The sequence below is a fragment of the Lithobates pipiens genome, unplaced genomic scaffold (genome assembly GCF_037356315.1).
Source record: "Lithobates pipiens isolate NorthernLeopardFrog02 unplaced genomic scaffold, aLitPip1_a1.2 Scaffold_8, whole genome shotgun sequence".
Taxonomy (NCBI): domain Eukaryota; kingdom Metazoa; phylum Chordata; class Amphibia; order Anura; family Ranidae; genus Lithobates; species Lithobates pipiens.
In genome coordinates this window covers 44,373,447-44,399,884 of record NW_027507903.1, presented here as the reverse complement: position 1 = coordinate 44,399,884, position 26,438 = coordinate 44,373,447, and the positions used below count along the sequence as shown (strand labels likewise).

Below are 26,438 nucleotides of genomic sequence, written 5' to 3'. Positions count from 1 at the left end.
GAAGTAGGAGCATAACAGAGTTGCCTCTGAAGCAATTGCGGATAACTTTCTAATGTGTAAAAACATCAGAATTTATTTAGCAAACCTTCATATTTTTCCTTCTTTCTTTCACAATTCAGACACATTAATCCTTTCCTTGTGCTCTCATCTCCTGGAATAATGACATGTGTCTTGGCACAGTCCAGAAACATGTTTTTAGTGGTGAAAGTCATCCTTTAAAAAACCAACTAAATTTCTGGCCTGGTATCAAACACCCTCACAGCCCCAGTGACCACTCATTTCCTTGTTGTTTTCCTGTGCCCTCATCTGCCTTTTTCATTTTTTTTTTAAACTTGGAACAAGTTAAGGTTCCATTTTTTTGTAACCTCACATTTTCAGTTATTTGGAATATTTTTTATCTTCATCTTGGGAACTCGTAAAAGAGAAAGCTTTGCTAATCACAGCTGTTGACCTACATTTTTATTTCAGTTCTAATGCTGTTAGAGTCATTATGGCTGTTAACACCAAGTGTGTTATGATTTACGGTAAATAAAATTGAAGAGCAGTGGTGAGCCCTGTGTTGAACTCTGGACAGTGGCTGATCTCCGAGTCATGCACATGATCCTAGGTTGCAGTGCCAATGGTATACGTAATGGTGGTTGTTGATGTTCCATCTATGTAATCCTAATCCCAAAAATACAGTAACCTTGTTTATTCACTGCAATATAATAAATAATAATAAATATATATATGATATGGGAATTTATAGATAGGAAACTCCTATCCTCATATTGATTAGTGGTTCCAAATGAATAATAACTACTGCAGTAGGGAACAGACACAAAAGATACACTCCACATCTTTCCAAATAACTGTTCTGCTTTATTATGATGCAATTGATGGTTTTTATACACATTTACATAGGCATCACAATATTATTACAATTGTACATTTATGGTAACAAGGGGCGTAACATAGGCAGGCTAATTCTAATCAGGACTTGAAAGAATGCAAACATATAATGAAAACATTATTAGTGCTGCTGCACAGTGAGGGCATTGTGCAATACATACAAAATAGAATACAATTATATACAGAACTCACAAATCTCCATTACTATCTATCTATCTATCTATCTATATCTATATATATATATATATATATATATATATATATATATATATATATAAAATCCCCTCTGTCACTTTATTAGGTACACCTTACTACTACCGGGTTTAATTCTTCATGGCATAGATTCAACAAGGTGTTGGAAACCTTCCTCAGAGATTTTGGTCCATATTGACATGATAGCATCATGCAGTTGCTGCAGATTTGTCAACTGGACATCCATAATGTAAATCTCCTGGGCAGGATGAATCCATGCTTTCTTGTTGTTTACGCCAAATTCTGACCCCTACCATCTAAATGTCACAGCTGAAATTGAGACTCATCAGACCAGGCAACGTTTTTCCAATTTGTCCAATTTGGCTGAGCCTGTGCGAATTGTAGCCTCAGTTTCCTGCTCTTAGCTCTCAGGAGTGGCACCCGGTGTGGTCTTCTGCTGCTTTAGTCCATCTGCTTTAATGTTCGATGTGTTAAGCATTTAGAGATGGTGTTCTGCATACCTTGTTTGTAACGAGTGGTTATTTGAGTTACTGTTGCCTTTCTATCATCTCAAACCAGTCTGCCCATTCTCCTCTGACCTTTGACATCAACAAGGCATTTTCATCACATTTTCGTTTTCATCATGTGGATAGCCAGGTGCATGTGCATCGAAGAGATGGCACCAGGATGCAATATGGGAAGAAGGAAAGCTGGAGGAAGCAGTGATCTGCTACTGAGGGTTTGGTGGCAGATACTACAGCATATCTTCAGAGGTCTAGTGGAGTCCTTTCCTCCATAGATCAGGGCTTCTTTGACAATAAAGAGGGGCCTTTTCAATTTCTTGTATCCAAAACTGAAAAATACTGTATAAATCATCACATAGTTACACAGCACTGGGTTCCTGAACATTTGGGATGTCTTAATAATTACATGCTCATCTATGAATATAGATATTGCCTTGATCTTTCCTCTTTCTCTGAACAATAGAGCAAAGCTTGTTAAGCTGGCCATAGTTTGAGGCTGGGATTACACATGCTGCGGCCGTGATTCACAGCAGGGTTTCCGTTGTGTCCCTGTTCAATGATTGAGGCGTGAATCAGGTCCGAATTTTTACCTGAATTTGCACCTGATTCGGAACCAAAGACGCACAGGACCCTTTCCAAATGCGGATCGAGGCTGCCTCGGAGCTGTGTGAACCAGCTCCATTCAAGAGCCGGTCACCCTCTCCTATCATACGAATTGGATGCAGGATCCGTTCTTTTTTTTTAGCCAGCTTCTCATCTATGGCGAGCCTTAAGCTGCATGCAATTGTGAGGTCCAGGCTACTTACTTTCCATCTTTTGGGAAATAGTTATTTGGCATATACAACCTAGCTACCCATTTAGTATTATTTCTTTATATGGCCCAGGGCCATTTCTACATATTCTAATCCAAAATCTGTATGGTACTGTAATTTATTTCTCTTTAAGACAGCACATACTGTATATACAGTGTACTTGAAACAGGTATCATGTATGAACCCGAAAGTGTCAGAAAATCAAGTATATTTTCTGGTACAGAGTGTGTAATCAACATAGGAAATTAAATGGTGTTATCACTGAGCAATTGCTCCAACAAATATATATATATGCACTTCTGTGGACTTTCAGATTTGTTGGTGCCACGTTGGAAGACCATTTGTTTCCCATTATGAATATATAGAACAGCTGTCATTCCATAGCAGTCATCATCCCAGATTATTCATAAAAATAATAGTGAAGATGCATTGCAACTGTTTATATATGCTAACAATTGTGTGTGCATTACATTAAATTATTTTATCTTAAAAAAAAAAACCTGTCATCAGTCATTCCAGGGCACCAAAGAATGTGAACCGAGCAAGTGCATATTAAAGAGGAACCGGAATTTGGAAGCTTTGCCCAACAAAAGCAATGCACCATTCGGCAGTATTATTATTATTATAGCAACCATTCTCAACAATGGTTCTGTGGAACCCAAGGGTTCCTCCATGGCAATGTTACTAAACCCTTTTCAGTCAAGGCATCCTTTAAAATGATGCACAATTCGAAGGACCCCATTCTAAAATGTAAAACACTGAATTAATAATTTGGCTTAAGGCAGCAACGTTTACACACATAGGATACCCAAAGTTAGAGGTGATTTATTCTTCCAAAGAAAATACAGCTTTGCACACTGGTGTCTGACTGACTGGTGTCCCAATGTTTCTCTTCCTCACTCAGCTAATGTGACCCCAGTGATGACAGAAAGGGGCAGGGGAGGGGCAAATAAGGATGTTGTGCAGGCATCTGACATCCTCCTTATCAACCAATGATGTCGTTGATTGTTAGGATGCCGGCAGCTGGAGGGTTGGAACAGGCTGCACCAGAGGTGCACTGATTGATCCTCTATTAGTACTTGGATAGTTCAGATTTAAATGACACTTGGCAGAACCAGTGGCATGACACCAATGATCTTTTTAGCTGTCTGTAAAGGTGGCATTCTGACCACCACCATAAATGGAGCCATTCCCACTGATCACCAGTTTAAGGGACATTCTTTCAACTGGTCCTCAATTAATTCATTTTAGCTGGGATTCCCTGAGACCTGGAAATTATTTGAAGGACTTCTCTGGGGTTAAAAGGATAAGAAAGGCTGGACTATAGGCTCCTTCCAGCTCATCTTTTCTCCATAAGTAACTTACCATTCGTTATTATATGCTGCGTCTCTGTGCGAAGCTGAAAATCTTGGCAGAGGAAGGACTTTGGGGATATTCTTGTACTGCAGCTCTATAGGGTACAGCTATGAGGCTAAAGGTGCAGGAGTGCCTAGGCACAGTAATTGCACCACATTTTTTCAGGGGGTATTCAAGTCAAAAATATATTTTTTTTGGGTGCTGATTAGTACAATAAACATTTCTAGACCTCTATAAGACAGCAGATCTTCATTTTTTTAGTTTAGGTCCACTTTATAGGATACAACCAAACTGATGTTGCAGTTTTGGATGGGCACTGGTATCTACTGAATTCTAAGGTTTTATGGTGGACTTTACTGGTGGAATTTACCTCTGATGGCTTTGTTTCTACATCACCTTCTAACTGATGTGACCTGTACATAGCGAACCTAGTGATTCTACTCTATAACAGAAAATGGTAAAGAAGTCAGTGGTGATAGATGGACCACTTTCTAATGGACTTGGCATATATGGGATGACATTTTTTATATTATGGATGTACTAACGCTTTAATAGTATGTGATCAATTTTGCAGTGATGGCTCTGTACAATCCAGGTTCTCTGGAGCCATCTATACACACAATTACTAATATATTAGCAGATAAGTCTCTCGATACACAGTATAGGCTTATAATGACTGTCTTCTGATATTCTGTTACAGCTGTTTGTATTATGCCAGACATGTGTTTTTCTAACCAGCATTGCAGATAACAGGAAAGGCTTGGCTAGGGCTCACCCAAGCCATATGTCACACATAGTTCTGGTTTTCTAACCACAGGCTAAATATTTAATGAAACATGTATCAGAAATTCTATCGAAAAATCGAATTAAAACAGATGTCTGTGTACACCATCAGCCAGGAAAATTAAAAGAAAAAAAATCAAAGACTAAAATTAAGTTCTGGGACTGATTTCTTTCTGCACTTGATTAACAAAGGCTACCACAATGGCATATAAAAAATGCTTTGCTTTCTATGTGCCCCGTTCACACCAGAATGCTGACCTGTTGTGCCGTGTTGAAAAATGTAGACATGCTAAATTTTTATGCAGCTCATTGGATGGCACAGGTTGCAGGGACTAGACTTAAATGAAAAAACAAAAGAAATATAAACAGCGCACTGCTCCCCTACTGCCCAGCAAAAGGAACAGCAGCCCACATGCTAGAACAATGCCATTTTAGCAAGTGGCTTATGTAAACGAGCACTTGCAGTTCATTTTATTTCTAATGCAGCCAAAGCCTGAGTAGAAGAGCCTGACCCGTGCCAGCAGTTGCAGAGTGAGGCCCTTGCTCTCTGCTTGGAAGCAGTGTTCTCATTGGAGGGGTTTGACACAACCCCTATAGTGCTTTAGCGCTTCAATTAGCTTAGCTCATGCTTCCCACTGATTGGAGAGTTTATGCAGCGCTTTACAATGTAGAGGGGGCACAGCACAATTACAGTACAGTTCAATACAAAGGGTACAGGAGGCCCCTGCTCGTAGAGCTTACATTATAAAGGGAGGGGGTGGTGGTAGAAAAGGTAATGGATGCAGAGAATGATTTGATGGAGCGGTTCGGGGACAGTTGTTAGGTGGGTGTGGGATCGGCTTTCCTGAATAAGTGAGTTTTCAGGGATCTCCTAAAGGTCGACAGGTTAGTGTCTGATCGGATATTGCTTCCTTGATCATCGCTTCCTTGCACAGAAAGCAAGAGATCCTGCAGGTATGCTTTTTTTTTTTTTTTTTAACTCAGGCTGTGACTGTATTAAAAAAAAATCTAAGATGTTGCACACCTTTTTGTTTTAATGTACTTGAAATGTATTTTGCTAATTTAAATTGAAAGTTTTTTTTTTTTAATCAATATAACTTTCTGATAATTAAGGGGTGTAATGGAAAACAACTCAGCTATAGGCACAGAATAATAGTTGTCATTATCATTACTAATTTATAAAATGCCAGCATATTACCCAGCACAGTTTAATATACAATAACTAAGAGCAAAGGCTCAGTTGGTAATGGCAGCAGTAAACTGTGCCCAGGAACAGTCCAAGCAGGTTTGTCCTGCACTAGGTTTATAGCGACTGTCCTGTGAACTCAGATAATCTGTCACAGCTGGCTGTACCATGCCAGACACGTGTTCTTCTAACCAATACCACTCATAACAGGAAAAGCCTGGCTAGGGCTCACCCAAGCCATATGTCACACACAGTTTGGTTTTATAACCACAGTCTAATTAATTAACAAAACATGTAGTAGAAATCTCATCTTTTATTCTGCTACTGAAAGTCCAAATGAAATCAGATGTCTGTGTATACCATCAGCCAGGAAGACGAGAAACAATAGTTCCATTCTAAGAAGGCATTATCCATGTCTTATCCATATCTTAAAGTCTATTTAAAATGATAGTTTAAATTAGCGAAACACCTTACAGGTACATCAAAACAAAAGGTGTTCAGTGTCTTACAGTTTGTTTTCTTTGTGAAGTAGCCACAGCCTAAAATGGAAAAATCTGGCTCTTGTCCGCAGCTGCGGAGTGGGATGCTTGTTATCTGTGGGAAGGCAGTGGTCTCGTTGCAGTCATCCTACTGAGTCAGACCTATTTCTCTGTAATCAGCAAAGCTTATGTGACCAATCAGCATTATGATACCCATGGTTCAACGAGATCCACCTCTGCCTCGGAAGGGGGCATGTCTAAAGATGGGAAGGACCAGAAAAAAAAACTGGAGAAAAAAGAAGTGTGGAATATATTCTTTTACAATGATAAGTAATACGTATATCTATGATATAGTATTCAAACTTTATAACATGAAGACCTTAATGAAAGATTTCTGTGACTTTATGTAAAGCCTTGAATTATTGCATGTTCTCTCAGCTGAAGAGAAGCAAATCCTGAAATACAGTTCAAGTAACACTGTACTACTCAATGCCATTCTGAAACAAGTAAAGCATGCATCTTTACTACTAGGGGGTACTGCAGGGGAAAGGCTTGTGGGCTCCATCTTGTACCTCCTACAGTTGGGTGTTTGTTGGGATACAGTAGCTTCTGTCCTCTCAGGCTTTAATTGACAAGTAAATTGGGTAAATTTATCTGACAAATTAGTTCATCTTTATAACCTTCAAACTATTTTTATTAATGATCTCCACCACCCCAGCTTAATGTTTCCCTGTAGTCTGGTCAGTAAATATTTTTTTGTTTTCTTCCTCTCAGTAAAACGGTGAGACCAACATCTAGAATTCTAGAAAGCCAAAGGTGCCCTAAAGACATTAAAAATACTCTATGGAATTAAATGATGAGGACCAGGATGAAAGTGCGTGCAGCTTTTTCCTCAATAGTTCTCATTACAGTAACACTCTTTCTGCTGCTTCTGGATCATCACAAAGTGTTTCTTCACCAGCAGAAAATACACAAGTCCTTCATTTATAGAGAAAATTACACCTGAAAATTAGGAGAACATTAATCAAGCTCACAATATATGCTTCTGGATCAGCACTGTCAATAACTGAAAATGCATATTGGCAGAAAGTTTCTAAATTATTATGAGGGAAAGTGGGGTGGTCACCTGTCCTCATGTATAGGTGAAATGCTCTTATCATATACAGTCCTTGTTTTTCAACTTGTAATAAAAAATATAGTGCAAAAAAGAAAAAATGCATTCATTTACTTAATAGGCTGTTCTTTTATTTCAAACATAATACATTTATATGCACTCTACTTCACTTTCCCAGTGTAACAAAATTAAATTCAAATTGTAAAACTACTGGAAAAATGGGAAGAAAACATTTTTTCCCCCATGGCTTCAAAATTTCGTGACACCCAGTCAGACCTCTGCAAAGAGCTCACTGCTTCTCTATAGAGAACAAGCATTTTTGGGGACATACAGTTTTGCACAGGATGTGGCTGCATTTTATATTAGCCAGCATTGTGCCCTAAGCAATAACATATATAAGGAACCTAAACCTAAACCATGGACGACAAAGGGATAGCTAGGAATAGTCCAAGCAGGTTTGTAATGCGCTTTTATTTTGCAAAGCAGTATAGCAAGTCCAAAGCATAGCAAGTCTAGGCTGGAGGTCCGTTTCTATCCGACAGCCCATAGAGTACAGTGGGCTGTGTCCATGTCTGCTCTGCATTAGCAGAGTGAGCATGGACCTGTTATCCACCTTCTCAGCTTTGGTCAGCGGAGAGATCCACTGCTGAGCAGGCAGATTTTCTGGGGGAATCCACCAGTGCGAATGGGACCTGAACACAGATTCAACAAACTGTCTGTTATCAACTTTATAACCCAGAAAAACTTCTACACCTCCCTCCTGCTAAGCTGGGGCTTGACATCCTCTGATGTCATTGCTAGACCCCGCTTACCGTAATTTCTTTGTCCAGTGAAAATGTTTCAGTGGTCAGATAACACGCTCTCACTGGTCATTGGAATGGCATTGGTGGAATTTAGAAAGTTGGACCCTGGCAACATAGTGAAACGAAATAAAGATGAAACAGCAGGTGCTGCTTGCTTGGTCTGATTAAAACCTGAAATTGAGCTGCCTGATAAGAATAAGTCACTTTTCTGATTTACTTGTAAGTTCGTGTGTGTTTGTGTCAAGCTCAGGTTGAGTTTATGAGCTATGTAAACTGGAGCCTTTTTTTCATGAGATGAGGAAAGGAAGCAAATGAAAAGGAATCCAAGCCTCTACCTCCTGGCCAGAATCAACAATGCAAATTTCAATATTTAATGTGAATTTAAATAAGAAAGGGACTATGGACTTTTTAGGCACGATAACAAAAGAATTTTATAACAAAAGATATTTTATTCAAACATATAAAAATTCCATATCATTAAAAAACACAAAAAAACTTTACAGCCATCTACAGACGTTACCGCTACTGTAACACAACCCTGATACAATTGGAGATTAGGAAGATATGTAGTCAACATTCCATAATAAAATCAAGTTCCAAGAGTCCGGTATGGAGACAGAATTGAGGTACATCAAAGATAATTTAGTTGTAGTAATAGGCTCGACATGTTGCGCGTGCAATTGCGCTTCTGAAGCTTACAGTTACTGGTAGACCATGAGGTAAAATCAATATGTGTTTGGACCCCAATTGGGAGCAAAAGACACAACAAAACAGAACTATACTCCAAACGAAGCGCTGAATGCAGGGAAGATGTAATTCACAGCCCTTGTACACACGGTCGGACATTCGGACGGAAAATGTCCGATTGGACCGTGTTGTCAGATAATCCGACCGTGTGTGGGCTACATCGGACTGTTTCCGTCGGAATATCCGACCGACAAAGTTTTAGAGCTGGGCTATAAAATTTTCTGATCGTTTGTAGAGAATTCCGATCGGACAAAGTGCCACGCATGCTCAGATCAAATTATGAGACCAAAGCTATTGGCTACTAGCCAAAACATAGTCCCTCCGCAATGAAAGAATGTCATCACGTTCCGAATGATCGGATTTTCCGCCAACTTTGTCCGACCGTGTGTATGCAACACCAGTTTCGGACAAAACCCTTTTAAAAAAAATCAGACGGATTTTGTTGTCGGAATGTCCGACCGCGTGTACAAGGGCTAAAAGATAATGCTATATTGGGTAGGAGCCAAAGAGATAGAAACTACCATATTAAAATCCAAGCAGAAAAAAGTGTGATGTATAGAATGCACATAGCCCTACGCAGAGAGACTCGCATAAAGGAAGTACTCACTGAATTGAAAAACCAGCTCAGCCATGGATCATAAAATTGAAGTCAACAATAAGTAATGACAACCAAGATGAATATCTGAACGGCAGCCCAGATCAAAACCCCTGTAGCAATTAACAGCGTCAGAGAGTAACACCAACAGTGTAGATAGCATAAGGTTTACCATACCCTTTATTCTGACTTTATTCTGTTTATGTATGTCTGTACTGACTGTGTGTGTACAGTGCCAAAAGAAGCCCTTATTTTTCTGTCGCCATTGTGTGATACGTTAGCAAACATTCCATCATCAGACAAAAAGGAAAGGGTGGGCCAGGACAATGGCATTTTCCTCACCAGCATGAGGTGCAGGCAGTTGGAAATATTATTTTATTAACATGACAGGTGGAAGTGCATCACACTTGTTTATGTGCTGACCATAGAAGGTTTAAAGTTACCGTTAAAATGAATTATTTCAAGGGAGTAGACGTATTGTTAGAAAACACTTTAGATGCTATATATGTCATATGTCTAGAAAAATTCTCCTGTAGTAACTTATTAACAGAAATATAAGCATTCTTTAAAAGACAGCTTGATGGGAATGTTAATTTAATAGGAAACTGAGAAGGAAAATTAATCATTCTATTTTTATTTTTTTGCTTAGGACGGATTTTGGACTTGAAAACCGGTACAGTGAAGAAAGAAGGGCAACAATCCTCAATGCGAATGTGTATGGGATCCCGGCGTTCATTCATTTGCCGGCTGAGGTAATAATATCCTGATGTATGTGAATTCTTTTATAAAAGATTGAAAATTTGCTTGTACCCTTTTGTTAATTAGGGGAAGCATATGCTCTATTTTTTTAATGTTTAGATTGGTTAATACCCTCTGTATTTAAAGTGATACTAAAGGAAATAATAATAATAAAAAACAAACAAACAAAAAACGTGTTATACTCACTTAAAGCAGAGTTCCACCCAGAAGTGGAACTTCCGCTGAGTCACATTTGGCACCTTTTCCACTTTTTCGGGGGGGAGCAGATACCTGACAGGTATCCTGTTCCCACTTCCGGGAGTCTGGGCTGCGGCCTGTGATGTTACCACTCTGTTCCCTCCTCCTCCCCCTGCTACTGGGCCAGTAGGAGCTACACTGATGTAAGGCTACAGTGCTGGGTTCCCTTACCCGCAATGGAGGCAGCATGCACCTGACAGCTGATGGAAACATCAGCTGCGGTGCCGACATCACTGGACTCCAGGACAGGTAAGTGTCCTATTATTAAAATCCAGCAGGTGCAGTATGTGTAGCTGCTGGTTTTTAATTTTTGCAGCGGTGGGCAGAACACTGCTTTAATGGTTTTGAACTGAGCCTACCTGATCCTCTTCTTTTTAGTGCCCCCCCTCCCCCCACCACTGCTGTGTGAGCCAATGAGGAGAAAGAGACCCGGGAGAGCCGCTGTTCTCATGCATATCAATGGATCGATATGGGGCTCAGGTAAGTATTCGGGGGGGGACTAGAATGCATTAAGTTAAAAATCTTTGAGCCTGTAGAACCGCTTTATTAATAATTATGGTTGTAGCAGTTCTTAATTTTAAAACTATATCTGGATTTTCAGTTACACCAGAGCTCTTCTTTCAATCTTTGCTTCTACAGACACATGTAGATAAGCAGTTTTTTTTTATTAGGTGTGTGTAATAGACTTATAGTAGAAATTACATTTGTGCTACGATACCTTTAAATAACCTTTCACTGAGAAGTACCATAGCCACCAGCGTATTTATTCGCTGAAATTTGTAATCAGAATAATTTCTTCTCTCTTTTCTGTTGAAATCTAGCAATTCATTTTAATATACAGGAAGAATGATAGCTAAGTGTTGAGCTAAAGGGCCTTGTATGACTGTGAGCTGGAAGTAATAATAGAGGGCTTCTAGGGACGGCTTTGAATGTTCTTGTTTCATTGCCGTGAAAAGCTGGACCCTCTGGAATTTTAAACATTGCTCATGCTAATTAATAATCTTGGCATCTACCTAAAAAATGATCTTACTGGCCTTAGCATGAAATATTAGCACTGAACAGACACGTGCAAAGGCTATAAGCCAGTCTGAATATTTTCTGTTGATCTCTCATCAGTATCATATAGACTAGTCACAGCAAATCGTATTCATCTATTAAAAAAATACGTATCTATAAATTTTTATGTATGTGTTGAAGTATTGCTGCTGTGTTGTGACTTGTATAAAAAAAAACGGAATCCCATTTATTAACTGTTGTATCAGAGATACACTATATTGTCAAAAGTATTGGGATGCCTGCTTTTACACGCACATGAACTTTAATGGCATCCCAGTCTCAGTCCATAGAGTTCAATATTGAGTTGGCCCACCCTTTGCAGCTATAACAGCTTCAACTCTTCTGGGAAGGCCGTCAACAAGGTTTAGGATTGTGTCTATGGCAATGTTTGACCATTCTTCCAGAAGCGCATTTGTGAGGTTATGCACTGATGTGGACTAGAAGGTCTGGCTCACAGTCTCCACTCTAATTCATCCCAAAGGTGTTCTATCGGGTTAAGGTCAGAACTCTGTGCAGGCCAGTCAAGTTCCTCCACCCCAAACTCGCTCATCCATTTATGCCCTTAGACACACGCCTAAACCTTGTGGACAGCCTTCCCAGAAGGGTTAAAGCTATTATAGCTGCAAAGGATGGGCCAACTCAGTATTGAATTCTACGGACTAAGACTAGGAGGCCATTAAAGTTTGTGTGCGTGTAATGCCATGTACACACGACTGGACTTTTCGCCAGCAAAGGTCCGACAGAACAAATCCGCCGGACAATTCGGTCATGTGTGCGCTTCATCGGACCTTTGCTGTCTAAAAATCAGAAGGACTTTAGATTTAGAACATGTTTCAAATCTTTCCGACGAACTCGAGTCCGGTCTAAAAATCCATTCGTCTGTATGCTAGTCCGATGGACAAAAACCGAAGCTAGGACAACTATTGGCTACTGGCTATGAACTTCCTTATTCTAGTTCGGTCGTACATCATCATGTTTGAATCCGTCTGACTTTGGTGTGATTGTGTGTGGCCAAGTCCGTTCGTTCGGAAAGTCCAACGAAAGTCCATAGGGAAGACCGTCGGACCTAGTCTGCTGTAAAGTCCGGCCATGTGTACACAGCATAAAGGCAGACGTCCCAATACTTTTGATAATATAGCGTAGCTTAAGGCTTATACTTTCAGATTGGGTGCTGTCAAAACACGCAGCTGAACTCCATTTTTAACTCTCCCCCTAAACTGCAAAGGCATCCTTACAGGGGTATACATATGCAGTGGCTATTATGCTTTGAAATATGGTGCAACAAAAATGAGCCCAGCTGTCGCGTTTGGTGAGCAGCACCGCCCGCTGAGCACAACCCATTCAAATGAATAGGGCTACGCTGGCCTGCTACTGTAGCAGCATGGGGCTGTGGGTTTTTAGAGGTTTAAATCGAGGTAATAAGGCGACAACATAATGGGGTGTATTTATTAAAGCTGGAGAGTGCAAAATCAGGCTCACCTCTTTATATAAACCAATCAGTTTCCAGGTTTTATTGCCGAAGCTTCATAGAACAAGCTGAGGTTAGAAACTGATTGGTTCCTATGCAGAAGTGAGCCTGATTTTGCATTTTCCAGCTTTAATAAATAAACCCCAATGCCTCTTCACTGCCTGTCAGACGCCCACTGAAAATTGGTCCACTGCCGATCATTCTTCAAAGGTCTAGTGCAAATGTAAATGATCCCTTACTGAATATAGGAATGCATGATTATATACCGTAGTCAGAGATTATTTTATTTACTTTTAAAATAAGTGTGTGAATATAGCAGCTGGATGCTGTCAGATTCACCACTCCATTTAACATTGATATTGCTCACTTTTAATTATTTAATAATTATATATTTTATTATTTCATTATACATGGCTTTTCTTGGTCACACTTTTTCACACAATGCACTAATTTCACCCCTGATGAAGCCAGTTATAGCGAAACATGTTTGGGTTATGGGACTTTGGGTTTTGTTAGCACTTTTCTGATTTGATATTTTCTCAGAGTACAGAAGAATGTTGATTTATTTGGCCTATACAGATTATGGACAGAGCAGGGTTCATGTAGGGCCCTTTCACATGCAGCACCCCAACTGCATAGATCACCCATAATCAAGGTAATCCTATGGACATTGTTCACATCATTGCAGTGCATTTCAGTGCAGTTAAAAAAAGAAGAGCATGCTGCATTTTTCCATGCCGCAAATTCAGGGAATGCACTATAAGCGTGCTACAAACACATTTCAAACGCCCCGCACCACGCCACTTTAAGCCATGAAAGCCAGTCCCAAAAACCCATGCAAAATGAATTCAAGCGTGCGCCAAGAGCACATCAAGTGCGTTTCAAACACGCTTCAAATGCATGTGAACATGCAATCAAAAAAGCACATTTATATGTAGTTTCTGGTGTGAATGAGCCCTAAGACTTACAGTCTGAAGCTAAATGTGATGGGCTGTCTTTATAATTCCACTTCTGTACTCTTTGTTGGTATGTACATTTTATGTAACCTCTCTGGAAGATTCTATTCCCTTCATGACCAGGGCATTTTTTGGTATTTGGCACTGTGCTACTCTAACTGCCAGTTGCATGGTCATGCAACGCTGTACCCAAATTACATTTATAAACATTTTTCACACAGATAGAGCTTTCTTTTGGTGGTATTTGATCACCACTGGGTTTTTCATTTTTTATTATATCAACGAAAAAAGACCAAAGATTTTGAAAAAAATTCCAATATTTTATATTTTCTGTTATAAAACATATCAGATAAAAAAAGAAATTACTTCACAAATTTAGACCAAAATGTATTCTGCTACATGTCTTTGGTACATTAATTGGTTTGTGTAAACGTTATAGCGTCTACAAATGATGGCATATATAACTGAATTTTTATTTATTTATTTTTTATACTAGTAATAGCGGTGATCAGTGACTTATAGTGGGACTGTAATAGTGTGGTGGGAAATCTGACACTAAATGGGAACTGACATTAACATCACCAGTGACACTAATACAGTGACCAGTGCTAATAATATACACTGTTACTGTACTAATAACACTGGCTGGTAAGGGGTTAACATCTCGGTTGATCAAGGGGTAAATGTGTAATGTGGGCTGCTTTTTTACTAAATAGCTCTTTGTTTCTTATCCCTGCTTTGCAGGAAGAAACAAAGAGATTAGTCCCTCTGTACAGAGCCTGGTGTTGATTGTCAACGCAGGGCTCTGGGCTGCGATTGGACACAGTCGATCAGCAGGTCCCAGCCATGAATCATTAGCTGGGATCTGCTAAGTTCAGTCACAGTAGAGCTGGCAAGCGGGGGCACACGCGCACGCCCTGAACCCTGAAGAAAGCCGCAAGTTACAGGTACGTTACGGTGCCTGCACGAGCCACCCCACCACAGTGGAAACGGTTAACTTATAATAAAAGTGATGTTTTAGGATCCAGCGAGTTTGGTGCGTGGTAATAAAGGCAGATCCCTCCCTCCTAGATTGTAAGCTCTAACGAGCAAGGCCTCTGATTACTCCCGTATTGAATTGTTTTGTAACTGTACTGTCTGCCCTCTCATTGTAAAGCGCTTTACAAACTGTTGGCGCTATATACAGTGCCTTGAAAAAGTATTCATACTCCTTGAAATTTTCCACATTTTGTCATGTTACTACCAAAAACGTAAATCTATTTTATTTGGATTTTGTGTGTCTGACCAACACAAAGTGGCACATAATTGTGAAGTGGAAAGAAAATGATAAATGGTTTTCAACACTTTTTACAAATAAATATGTGAAAAGTGTGGATCGCATTTGTATTCAGCCCCCCGAGTCAATACTTTGAAGAACCTCCTTTCACTGCAGTTACAGCTGCATGTATTTTTGGGGATGTCTCTACCAGTTTTGCACATCTAGAGACTGAAATTTTTGCCCATTCTTCTTTGTAGAATAGCTCAAGCTCTGTCAGATTGGATGGAGAGTGTCTGTGAACAGCAATTTTCAAGTCTTGCCACATATTTTCAGATTCACAATTGGATTTAGGTCTGGACTTTGACTGGGCCATTCTAACACATGAATATACTTTGTCTAAACCATTCCATTGTAGCTCTGGCTGTATGTTTAGGGTCGTTGTCCTGCTGGAAGGTGAACCTCTGCCCCAGTCTCAATTCTTTTGCAGACTCTAACAGGTTTTCTTCTAAGATTGTCCTGTATTTGGCTCCATCCATCTTCCCATCAACTCTGACCAGCTTTCCTGTCCCTACTGAAGACAAGCATCCCCACAACATGATGCTGCCACCACCATGTTTCAAGGTGGGGATGGTGTGTTCAGGGTGAAGTGAAGTGAAGCATTAGTTTTCTGCCACACATAGTATTTTGCTTTTAGGCCAAGAAGTTAAATGTTGGTCTCATCTGACCAGAGCACCTTCTTCCACATGTTTGCTGGATTGAACAGTGCTCCGGGAGATGCTCAAAGCTTTGGTTATTTTTTCATAACCTAACCCTGCTTTAAACTTCTCAACAACTTTATCTCTGACCTGTCTGGTGTGTTCCTTGGCCTTCATGATGCTGTTTGTTCACTAAGGTTCTCTAACAAGGGGTTCACAGAACAGCTGTATTTATACTAAGATTAAATTACACACAGGTGGACTCTATTTACTAATTAGGTGACTTCTGAAGGCAATTGGTTCTACTAGATATTAGTTAAGGGCATCAGAGTAAAGGGGGCTGAATACAAATGCACGCCAGATGTTTATTTGTAAAAAAGTTTGAAAAACGTTTTTCATTTTCCTTCCACTTCACAATTATGTGGCACTTTGTGTTGGTCTATCATATAAAATCTCAATAAAATACATTTATGTTTTTGGTTGTAACATGTCAAAATGTGGAAAATTTCAAGGGGTATGAATACTTTTTCAAGGCACTGTAAATGCTGTATAATAATAATAATAAAAACATCACCTTTGCGTTCCAGATTGTTACCCACTTTTCAGCTTATATATGTGATTTTTTACATTGTAAGCTCTAAAGTGGAAGCCCCCCCGATTACTCTTGTATTGAATTGTATTGTAATTATACTGTCTACCCTCATGTTGTAAAGTGTAAACTGTTGGCGCTATTTAAATCCCGTGTAACAATAATAATAATGTAAGATCACATATTATAAAACATTCAACTTTGTTACCCATTCACACCTTGCAATGTATGTGCAAATGCACATGTAGCTGTGAATGGGGTGATAGAGTTATGCCGTGTACACACGACCGGACTTTCCGGCAGACTAGATCCGACGATCTTCCTGACAGACTTTTCAGCGGAGTTCCGACTGACTTTCCAAACAAACGGACTTGGCCACACACAATCACACCAAAGTCCGATGGATTCGAACGTGATGACGTACTACTGGACTAGAATAAGGAAGTTCATAGCCAGTATTAGCCAATAGCTGCCCTAGCGTCGGTTTTTGTCCATCAGACTAGCTTACAGACGAACACATTTTTTGACCGGACTCGAGTCCGTCGGAAAGATTTGAAACATGTTCTAAATCTAAAGTCCATCTGATTTTTTTTCATCAATTTTCCGATGAACACAGTCGAATTGTCCGACAAATTCGTTCCGTCGGACCTTTGCTGTAGAAAAGTCCAGCCATGTGTACACGGCATTACCCTTTACACTAAACTGCAGATCATAGATGTGAGTATTCCCACATGGGAATGAATTGAAATTTAACTTTAAACGCATTTTCACGCAGTAAAATGTATCTGTTTTGCTGCTGGAAAATAGATGAGTTTTGATAGACCCTAAAACATTTCTTAATTACAACAAAAGTGTCCTTTACTAAAAGCATTCATCCTCATTTCCTTGCATTGACAAACACTTCAGTATTTCTTAAATTACCTGTCTATGCTACTTACATTGTTCACTTGTGATGAGTTGCAAATGGTAGCGGCTTGCAGTTTCCGGTGAGACTTTGGCGGTGTGATTCAAGGTCATGTACCACGTTCTGTCTTTATATTGACAAACTTGCTAGAACACAACAGATCTGTCCTAACGGTCCAGGGGGTATAGCTGGGGACAAAGGGGGCTTATTTAGCACAATTTTGTCTGTTTTGTTTAAAGAAAACAGAAAACTGCAAGAATACAGAGAGACTAAAGTCATTTACACTTATCCACCAGCCTTCCTTCTGAAATCCTCCTGCTTTCAGATTTCTCATGTAGCGCAGTATATGGCTGTGGTGACACTTTGCAGGTACCCCAGATTTCTTCTAGCGCTGCACCTATATGGCCTGGATGTAATATGGCGATGCAACAGCCGGGGGCTGTCATTATTTTCAGAATATACAGTTCAGTAAAATACTTCTTGCTAGTTTTTCTGACAGTAAAATCACAATGGATGTTTGCATGCTAATTAAATAATATCTAAGTTTTTTTAAGACTTAAAACTGCTTTCTTCAATTCATTTAACTCATTTTCATTTAATATGTTTTCTGGTAGATGTGGTAACGCTCCTCTGGATCATCTACCACTCAATAGAATCACCACAATGAGGAAGAGGTACAGGTAAGTTATATTTTGTAATGGAGCCACAGTGGTAAGAATCATTGACTTGCTAAAATTACTAAGGTCTTGAGGTTTGTTCTGACCAGTACTTTATATAAAGCGGTATTAAATCCAACAACCAAAATTTTATATTTTGCAATTTCCCAATTATTTATTGTGAAGGATGCAGTCGTTTTTATTTTTATGGGCTTTTTCACCTGGGGATCTGGTCAGTAACACATTTCCTGTCTTAGCCCCTGTACACACGGTCGGAGATTTCGACAACCAAATCCATCAGATTTTGTCCGTTGGATCTTGTCCGAAAATGTTGCATACACATGGTCGGACAAAGTTGTCGAAAAATCCGATCTTTCAGAACGTGATGAAGTAATTTCGTTACGATGGGACTACATTCAGGCTGGTAGCCAATAGCTTTGATGTAGGAATTTGATCTGAGCATGCCGTGGCACTTGGTCCGATCAAAATTCTCTACACATGATCGGAGTATGTCCGATCGAACCAGTTGGAAAATTGGGTCCGACGGATATTCCGACGGAGTCAGTCCGATGCATACCACACACAGTCGGATTATCCGACAACACGGTCCGATAGGACACATTCCGACGGATTCTCCGACCGTGTGTACAAGGGCTTAGAGTATCTACACTCTGGATGGAAGAGCAACAAAGACACCTTAGGAGAGCAGCTGCTGAGGAAAGGGTAGTGTAATGCTGCGTACACACGATCAGACTATCCGGCGGACTTAGTCTGGTGGACTTCCACCGTAAAGTCCGCCAGACTGTCCGAACGAGCGGACCTGCCCACACACGTGCGGGAAAAGTCCATTCATTTCAAAAGTACGGCGAACTAGCACACACACGGCCATATTGTCCGCCGGACTGCGAGTCCGGCAGAAAAACTTTGAGTCAAAACTTTCTTTCTTTTGGGTAAAAAAAGTCAGCTGCAGCCCACACACGGGTGGATTGTCTGGCGGACTCAAGTCCGTCTGACTTTTCCACCGGATTGTTTGATCGTGTGTACGTGGCATTAGATACACTAGCAGATTTAAGCCCCATACACACTATCAGATTTTCTGCTGATTTTTTCCTTCAGAGTTACCAAAACCATATAATATGAAGTCAAACCTTAGGAGTTTCAATTTGTATGCAATCAGGCAGGCCCTTGCACTACATGGTTTTTGTAAATCTGAAGACAAAAATCAGCAGAAAACGTGATAGTGTGTATGGGGCTTTAGATGGATTTGACTAATAAATGAATGAATTTTTAATATTCAAAGCAAACTCCCCCATCCGTCCATGTCTTATTTTGTTGAGAACGTTAAAAAATATCCCCTAGCTTTTCTAGCTGTGGCCCTCTTGAGTAAAAGCAAATGATTCATGTAGCACTTACTTCCTGGAATCCATCTTCCCATAGCTCAAGCATGCATGCAGGAGGATGTGCTTAGCTGAGAAAAGCCCTCTTCCTCTCCTTCTCTCTTGAAGACTCCTGGAATGTATGACATAATTTGGCTAGTCATGAAACCAAGAAGTAACTGAAGAAATGTAAGAAAAGAAACAAGTTTAAAACAAGTAAATATGATATACTTTCCTATCTATTTACTAATGCTAGCAGTTTGAGGATTAAAAATAATCAGTGTTGATTGGGAGTGAAGTTCCACTAGTCGAACTCCAGCTAATACTTTTTAAACAGTTACAGTAACATTTTGTTTGTTTTTTTCATTTTGGGGTAAAGATTTTATATAAATGAAAAAATCTGACAACTGTAAGCACCTCTGTCAGTGGTAAATGGTTTGTCTCAACCCTCTGCCTACCACTTTTGCTTTTTTCCTGGACAGCTTGGTCTGTTAAAGGAAGTTGAAAAACAGCAGACTAACTGGCCAGATCACCAGGCGAAAAGAAAGGAAAAAAAGTCTAAAAAGAAAACTACAACTGCAATTTAATATTCTTTTATTTTTGGGTTTAATACCACTTTAATGTAAATTTCGTCACCATTTGCTTTGTTTTCCTCCCCAGTCCAAAAAAAACCCAACAAGTTAAAGGCATTTATTTTTTTTAATTTTGGATAGAGTAAGGGAGGGTTGTAACCCCATTGTTTTTTTTTTTTTGTTTTTTTTTGCCATCTGTGTCCCATAGGCGATATTTCCCTTTACTTCCTGTCCCATAGCCAAAACAGGAAGTGAGAGCAAATTGAGGGAAACCCAGGGTGTCACCAGGATCACCAGAACTAGTGCACCTATTGGAATATTTCCTTACCTAACACTGTTCTGGGAACAAACCAAAATTTGTGATTTTCTTTTACCTTCAATGACAATAGTAAACAGGACAAATAGAGAGGGAGAATCTCATTAATGGGGGCACAGACAGCAAAACAATCCGTACAGGTGTTCTAATACCTATCCACTCTACCAAAAATAAAAAACAAAAATTTGCCTTTAGGTACACTTTTTTTTTTTTTATATTACAGAATAATATGAACAGACTTATCATGATTTGATTGTTCTTACACTGTATTTATTTTTTGTGCACATTTTGTACCTACATTGTAAAATGCTGCAGATTATTATGTCCATGTTATATAAGTAGACTATTCATAGTAGCAATAAAAGGGTCTCTACACTCAGATGCAGGGTTGTCCGCTACTAAAAAATCACATGTAAGATATTCTTCGGATGGATGTTATCCATCCTTTTTACAACCGCATTTTCCAAGTTGGGATGCCCCCCCCCCCCCCCCCCTGGAACTGTAACGAAGTTAAAGTATAACAGACTTTTATTAATACAAAAAAAATCTTTATTATGCAAAGAATTCCTTTAAAAAGACATCATATAGATGTTAAAAAAAAAACTGGAATAGCTCTGACGATACCATATATATATCTTCAGGGGACCTTGGAAAGGGGGGTGGTCTCTGGATAATTACAAACTTTTTAAACCAGGGACACAAAGCTGTCAGAGCCTTTTCTTTAAAACGTAATGATGTTTGCCATTGGGCCTTGGGCTCTGACCGCCTTGTGTCCCTAGTTTAAAACATTTGTAAGTATCTAAATGCAAAATTTGTTGCAATTATGGCTTTGATTATTATTATAATGGAAATTGTACTACTTTTCTGCACGTGTAATATCTAGAGACCTCCCTCCTTCCAAGGCTCCCTGAAAAAGATCTTGGATTGAAATTCACCAGGCCTGTCATACAGTGCCTTGCGAAAGTATTCAGCCCCCTTGAACTTTTCAACCTTTTGCCACATTTCAGGCTTCAAACATAAAGATATCAAATTTTAATTTTTTGTGAAGAATCACCAATAAGTGGGACACAATTGTGAAGTGGAACGAAATCTATTGGATTTTTGAAACTTTTTTAACTAATTAAAAAATGAAAAGTGGGGCGTGCAAAATTATTCGGCCCCCTTGCGTTAATACTTTGTAGAGCCACCTTTTGCTGCGATTACAGCTGCAAGTCGCTTGGGGTATGTCTCTATCAGTTTTGCACATCGAGAGACTGAAATTCTTGCCCATTCTTCCTTGCAAAACAGCTCGAGCTCAGTGAGGTTGAATGGAGAGCGTTTGTTAACAGCAGTTTTCAGCTCTTTCCACAGATTCTCAATTGGATTCAGGTCTGGACTTTGACTTGGCCATTCTAACACCTGGATACGTTTATTTGTGAACCATTCCTTTGTAGATTTTGCTGTATGTTTGGGATCATTGTCTTGTTGGAAGATAAATCTCCATCCCAGTTTCAGGTCTTTTGCAGACTCCAACAGGTTTTCATCCAGAATGGTAATGTATTTGGCTGCATCCATCTTCCCCTCAATTTTAACCATCTTCCCTGTCTCAAGCAGGCCCAAACCATGATGCTGCCACCACCATGTTTGACGGTGGGGATGGTGTGTTGAGGGTGATGAGCTGTGTTGCTTTTACGCCAAACATATCGTTTTGCATTGTGGGCAAAAAGTTCGATTTTGGTTTCATCTGACCAGAGCACCTTCTTCCACATGTTTGGTGTGTCTCCCAGGTGGCTTGTGGCAAACTTTAGACGAGACTTTTTATGGATATCTTTGAGAAATGGCTTTCTTCTTGCCACTCTTCCATAAAGGCCAGATTTGTGCAGTGTACGACTGATTGTTGTCCTATGGACAGACTCTCCCACCTCAGCTGTAGTTCTCTGCAGTTCATCCAGAGCGATCATGGGCCTCTTGGCTGCATCTCTGATCAGTCGTCTCCTTGTCTGAGCTGAAAGTTTAGAGGGACGGCCAGGTCTTGGTAGATTTGCAGTGGTCTGATACTCCTTCCATTTCAAAATGATCGCTTGCACAGTGCTCCTTGGGATGTTTAAAGTTTGGGAAATCTTTTTGTATCCAAATCCGGCTTTAAACTTCTCCACAACAGTATTACGGACCTGCCTGGTGTGTTCCTTGGTCTTCATGATGCTCTCTGCGCTTTCACCAGAACCCTGAGACTATCACAGAGCAGGTGCATTTATACAGAGACTTGATTACACACAGGTGGATTCTATTTATCACCATCAGTCATTTAGGACAACATTGGATCATTCAGAGATCCTCGCTGAACTTCTGGAGTGAGTTTGCTGCACTGAAAGTAAAGGGGCCGAATAATTTTGCACGCACCACTTTTCAGTTTTTTATTTGCTAAAAAAATTTAAAATATCCAATAGATTTCGTTCCACTTCACAATTGTGTCCCACTTGTTGGTGATTCTTCACAAAAAATTAAAATGTTATATCTTTATGTTTGAAGCCTGAAATGTGGCAAAAGGTTGAAAAGTTCAAGGGGGCCGAATACTTTCGCAAAAGACACTGTATGTATCTTTCATGACTATCATCACTATATATTCTTGGATGTATGAATTATTCCAAGATGGGGGATTTGTATATGGTATTGTCAGAGCTATTCAAGATTTTTTTAACATCTATATGACGTCTTTTTAAAAGAGAATTTTTTATTGTTTTTTCCCCATTTATACTTACCTAGGTGGATGCAGCATGGGTCCGATGCTGCATCTGTCCCCCAGCGCCTCTGCACTGAAAACCGAGCGATCGGACACTGCTGATCACTTGGTTTTCAGAGCTCCGTGAGCAGAGGGCTGTATACTGTCAATCACAGCTCTCTGCTCATCTCCCTCTGTGCTCAGGGAGTCAGGGCGCTGTGACAGAGAGCAGATTTCAATCAGTTCTCTACTAAAAATGGGTCACAGGAGTGCAAAACGAATTGCAATCCTGTGATCCATAGGACAAGCCCAGCCAAATGAGCTTTGGCCGGACTTCTCCTTTAAAAATTTTTTAGTATATATATTTTTTTATATTAATAAAGATCTGTTAAAGTGCCGAGGGGGCATTTTTGCTAGTTTTCATGCTTCTGGTGACAAGCAGTTAATACTCTCATTGTTTAAATTTTTGTATTTTAACAAGAAAAAACAAAAATCATTTTGTAATTGATGGCAGCAACACATCTCAAAAAAGTTTGGACAGGGCAACAATAAGCTGGCAAAGTAAATATTACTAACAAGGAAGATGGGCAGAGGTTCGCCAATCTGTGAAAAGCTGCGGCTAAAAATTGTTGAACAATTTTAAAATAATTGTCCTCACTGTAAAATTGCAAAGAATTTATATACATCATCATCTACATAATATCATGAAAAGATTCCAAGAATTTTGAGAAATCTCTGTGCGCAAGGGGCAAGGAGGAAGTGCAATATTGGATGCCCATGATCCTTCGGCCCTCAGACGGCACTGCATTAAAAACGGATATGATTTTGTGATGAACAAAGCTGTATGGGCTCAGGAATACTGTGGAATGCTGTGAAATACACATCTCATCTCACAGCCACCTAATACACTTTTGAAGGCCCTGGAGTACAACAGTCACTGTCTGTGAACACAGTTCACTGTGCCACCCAAAAATGCAAGTTAAAGCTCTATCATGCAAAGAAGGAGCCGTATCTAAACATGATTCAGAAACGCTGCCATCTTCTCTGGGCCAAAGCTCATTTAAAATGGTCTGTTGCAAAGTGGAAAACTGTTCTGTGGTTAGATCGAATCCAAATTTGACATTCTTTTTGGCAACAATGGGCGCTGCGTCCTCTGGACAAAAGAGGAGAGGGACCTTCCAGCTTGTTAGCGCTCAGCTCAAAAGCCTGCATCTATGATGGTATGGGGGATTAGTGCATATGGAATGGGCAGCTTGCACATCTGGAAAGGTATATTCCATGCTGAAAGATTTTTCCAGGTTTTAGAGCAGAATATGCTCAGGCAAGAATGGGATAACATTCTTCACCTAGACATTTACAGAGTGTTGTAAAAAGAAGTGGAGATGTTACACCATGGGAAACAGGGCCATATCCCACCCTTTTTAGAATTGGGGTTGTACTTTGCCAGCTTTTCCTTGCCCTTTCCCTTGCCCTGTCCCAATTTTTTCAAGAGATATTGCTGCCATAAATTTCAAAATTGCCTTATTTTTTTTTAGAATGGTCAATTTTCTCACTTTTCTCACTTTAAACATTTGATATTTTTCTTTGTTCTATTGTAATTTGAAATTTGCAAATCATTACATTTTGTTTTGATGTAGATTTTACACAGCGTCACTTTTTTTTTAATTGGGGGATTGTATATTTGACTTCTGCTTTTGCTTGAGAGATTTGTTAGTGATCTTTGTTGATGGGTAGCAGAGACAGCAAGTCACAAAATTCTAAGCCCTTGTACACACGGTCGGAGATTCCGACGGAATGTTTCCTATCAGACCTTCTTGTCGAATATTCCGACTGTGTGTGGTCTGCATCGGACTGTTTCCGTCGGAATATCCGACGGACCAACTTTTCCAACTTGACGGTAAAATTTTCCGACAAAATGCTCTGATCGGACATGCTCCGATCATGTGTAGTCTACTCCGACGGACAAAGTGCCACGCATGCTCATATCAAATTCCTTGACGAAAGCTATTGGCTACTAGCCTGAACTTAGTCCCGTCCTAACGATATAACATCATCACGTTATGTACAATCGGATTTCCTGACAACTAAGGCCGCGTACACACGGGCGGATTGTTTGCCCAACTAAGTTCGTCAGACAATCCGACAGACAGTCCGTTCAACTTTTGAATGAACGGACTTGACCACACACGATGAACAGACAGTCCGCTGAAAGCTTGCGTGATGACGTGTACAGCACGTACGACGAGACTAGAAATATGACGTCCAATACACTGCAATGCAACCTTCGGCGTGTAAATCCTTTCTGAGCATGCGCCATACTTAGTCCGTCCAACTTGCCTACACACGAGCGGACTGTCCGCTGAAACCAAGTTTGGACGGACAAAATTACGGAAATTCCGAAAGACTTAGTCCGTCAGACTGTCCGCTGAAAAAGTCCGCTGAAGCCCACACACGAGCGGATTGTCCGCTGAAACACGTTTCAGCGGACTAAGTTGGGCAGACAATCCGCCCGTGTGTACGCGGCCTTAGTCCGACCGTGTGTATGCAACATCACTTCCGAAACTCTTCCGGAATTAACTCAGACGGATTTGGTTGTCGGAAACTCTGACCGTGTGTACAAGGGCTAAGAGAGAAATTATTACAAATGTACCATGGAGATGGCTGTGAAAAGAAGTCTTCTGCAGGGCTGGAGAGTGCAAAATGCGGCGCAGCTCTGCATAGAAAACAATCAGCTGAGCCAAGAAGCTAACTGGCTATCATGTACCGCTGCACCAGATTTTGCACTATCCAGTTTTAGTAAATCAACCCCATTATAGTTATTATACCTACACTTCTGAGCTGCAACTGATAATGCATTATGTATAATTGTAATTTCATGAGACAGAACCATTCCTTTTTTAGCTGCATTCTGTGTGTTTGTTTTCCTTCCATGATGTTTGTAAAGACATTTTCTATTTCTTAGTGCATATCACTCTGTCATCCATTTTAGGAATGGCCTGGGACCAGTGAAAGAAGGTGAAGCCCAGTATTCCGTGGTCCACTGTACCGGTTATATTAAGGCTTGGCCCCCAGCAGGTAAGAATAAAGGTAACGAGAACATTATGTAGTAATAAATAGATGGTTAAGAGAAAAGTCATTAAACTATAGTAAGGCCATATTTAGAGCCTTTGCTGTCTGAGTCACATAGGAATGATGATGCTAATTAGTACAAGCCCCAGAACTTTTTTCCATATGCGTGAATATTGCCACAGTATTGGAGAACTATAACTGAACCCTGCACTCTGTCAGAAGGGAGCAGAGAAGGATATGAATATGGTCATTCTTTTAGCAGTGTTACAAATTTTTTTTTCACAGAGACACAATACAAGTCAATGAACATGGTCCACTTGCCATGAAACAACAAAGTGCAGGTAACC

General features: G+C 40.0%; 1 protein-coding gene across 4 annotated transcripts in view; it reads left to right on the top strand.

Annotated features, from left to right (window-relative positions):
• ARNT2 (aryl hydrocarbon receptor nuclear translocator 2) overlaps positions 1 to 26,438 on the top strand; it is a 178,637-nt gene that overhangs the window by 86,008 nt on the left and 66,191 nt on the right. For 3 of the 4 annotated variants that reach the window (XM_077472073.1, XM_077472076.1, XM_077472075.1), the window contains 3 exons: positions 10,132 to 10,234; positions 18,019 to 18,084; positions 26,012 to 26,109. In XM_077472073.1, the coding sequence (XP_077328199.1) occupies positions 10,132 to 10,234; positions 18,019 to 18,084; positions 26,012 to 26,109 (267 nt within the window). The remainder of the gene's footprint in view (positions 1 to 10,131; positions 10,235 to 18,018; positions 18,085 to 26,011; positions 26,110 to 26,438) is intronic. The other variant, XM_077472074.1, reaches the window with a different exon arrangement.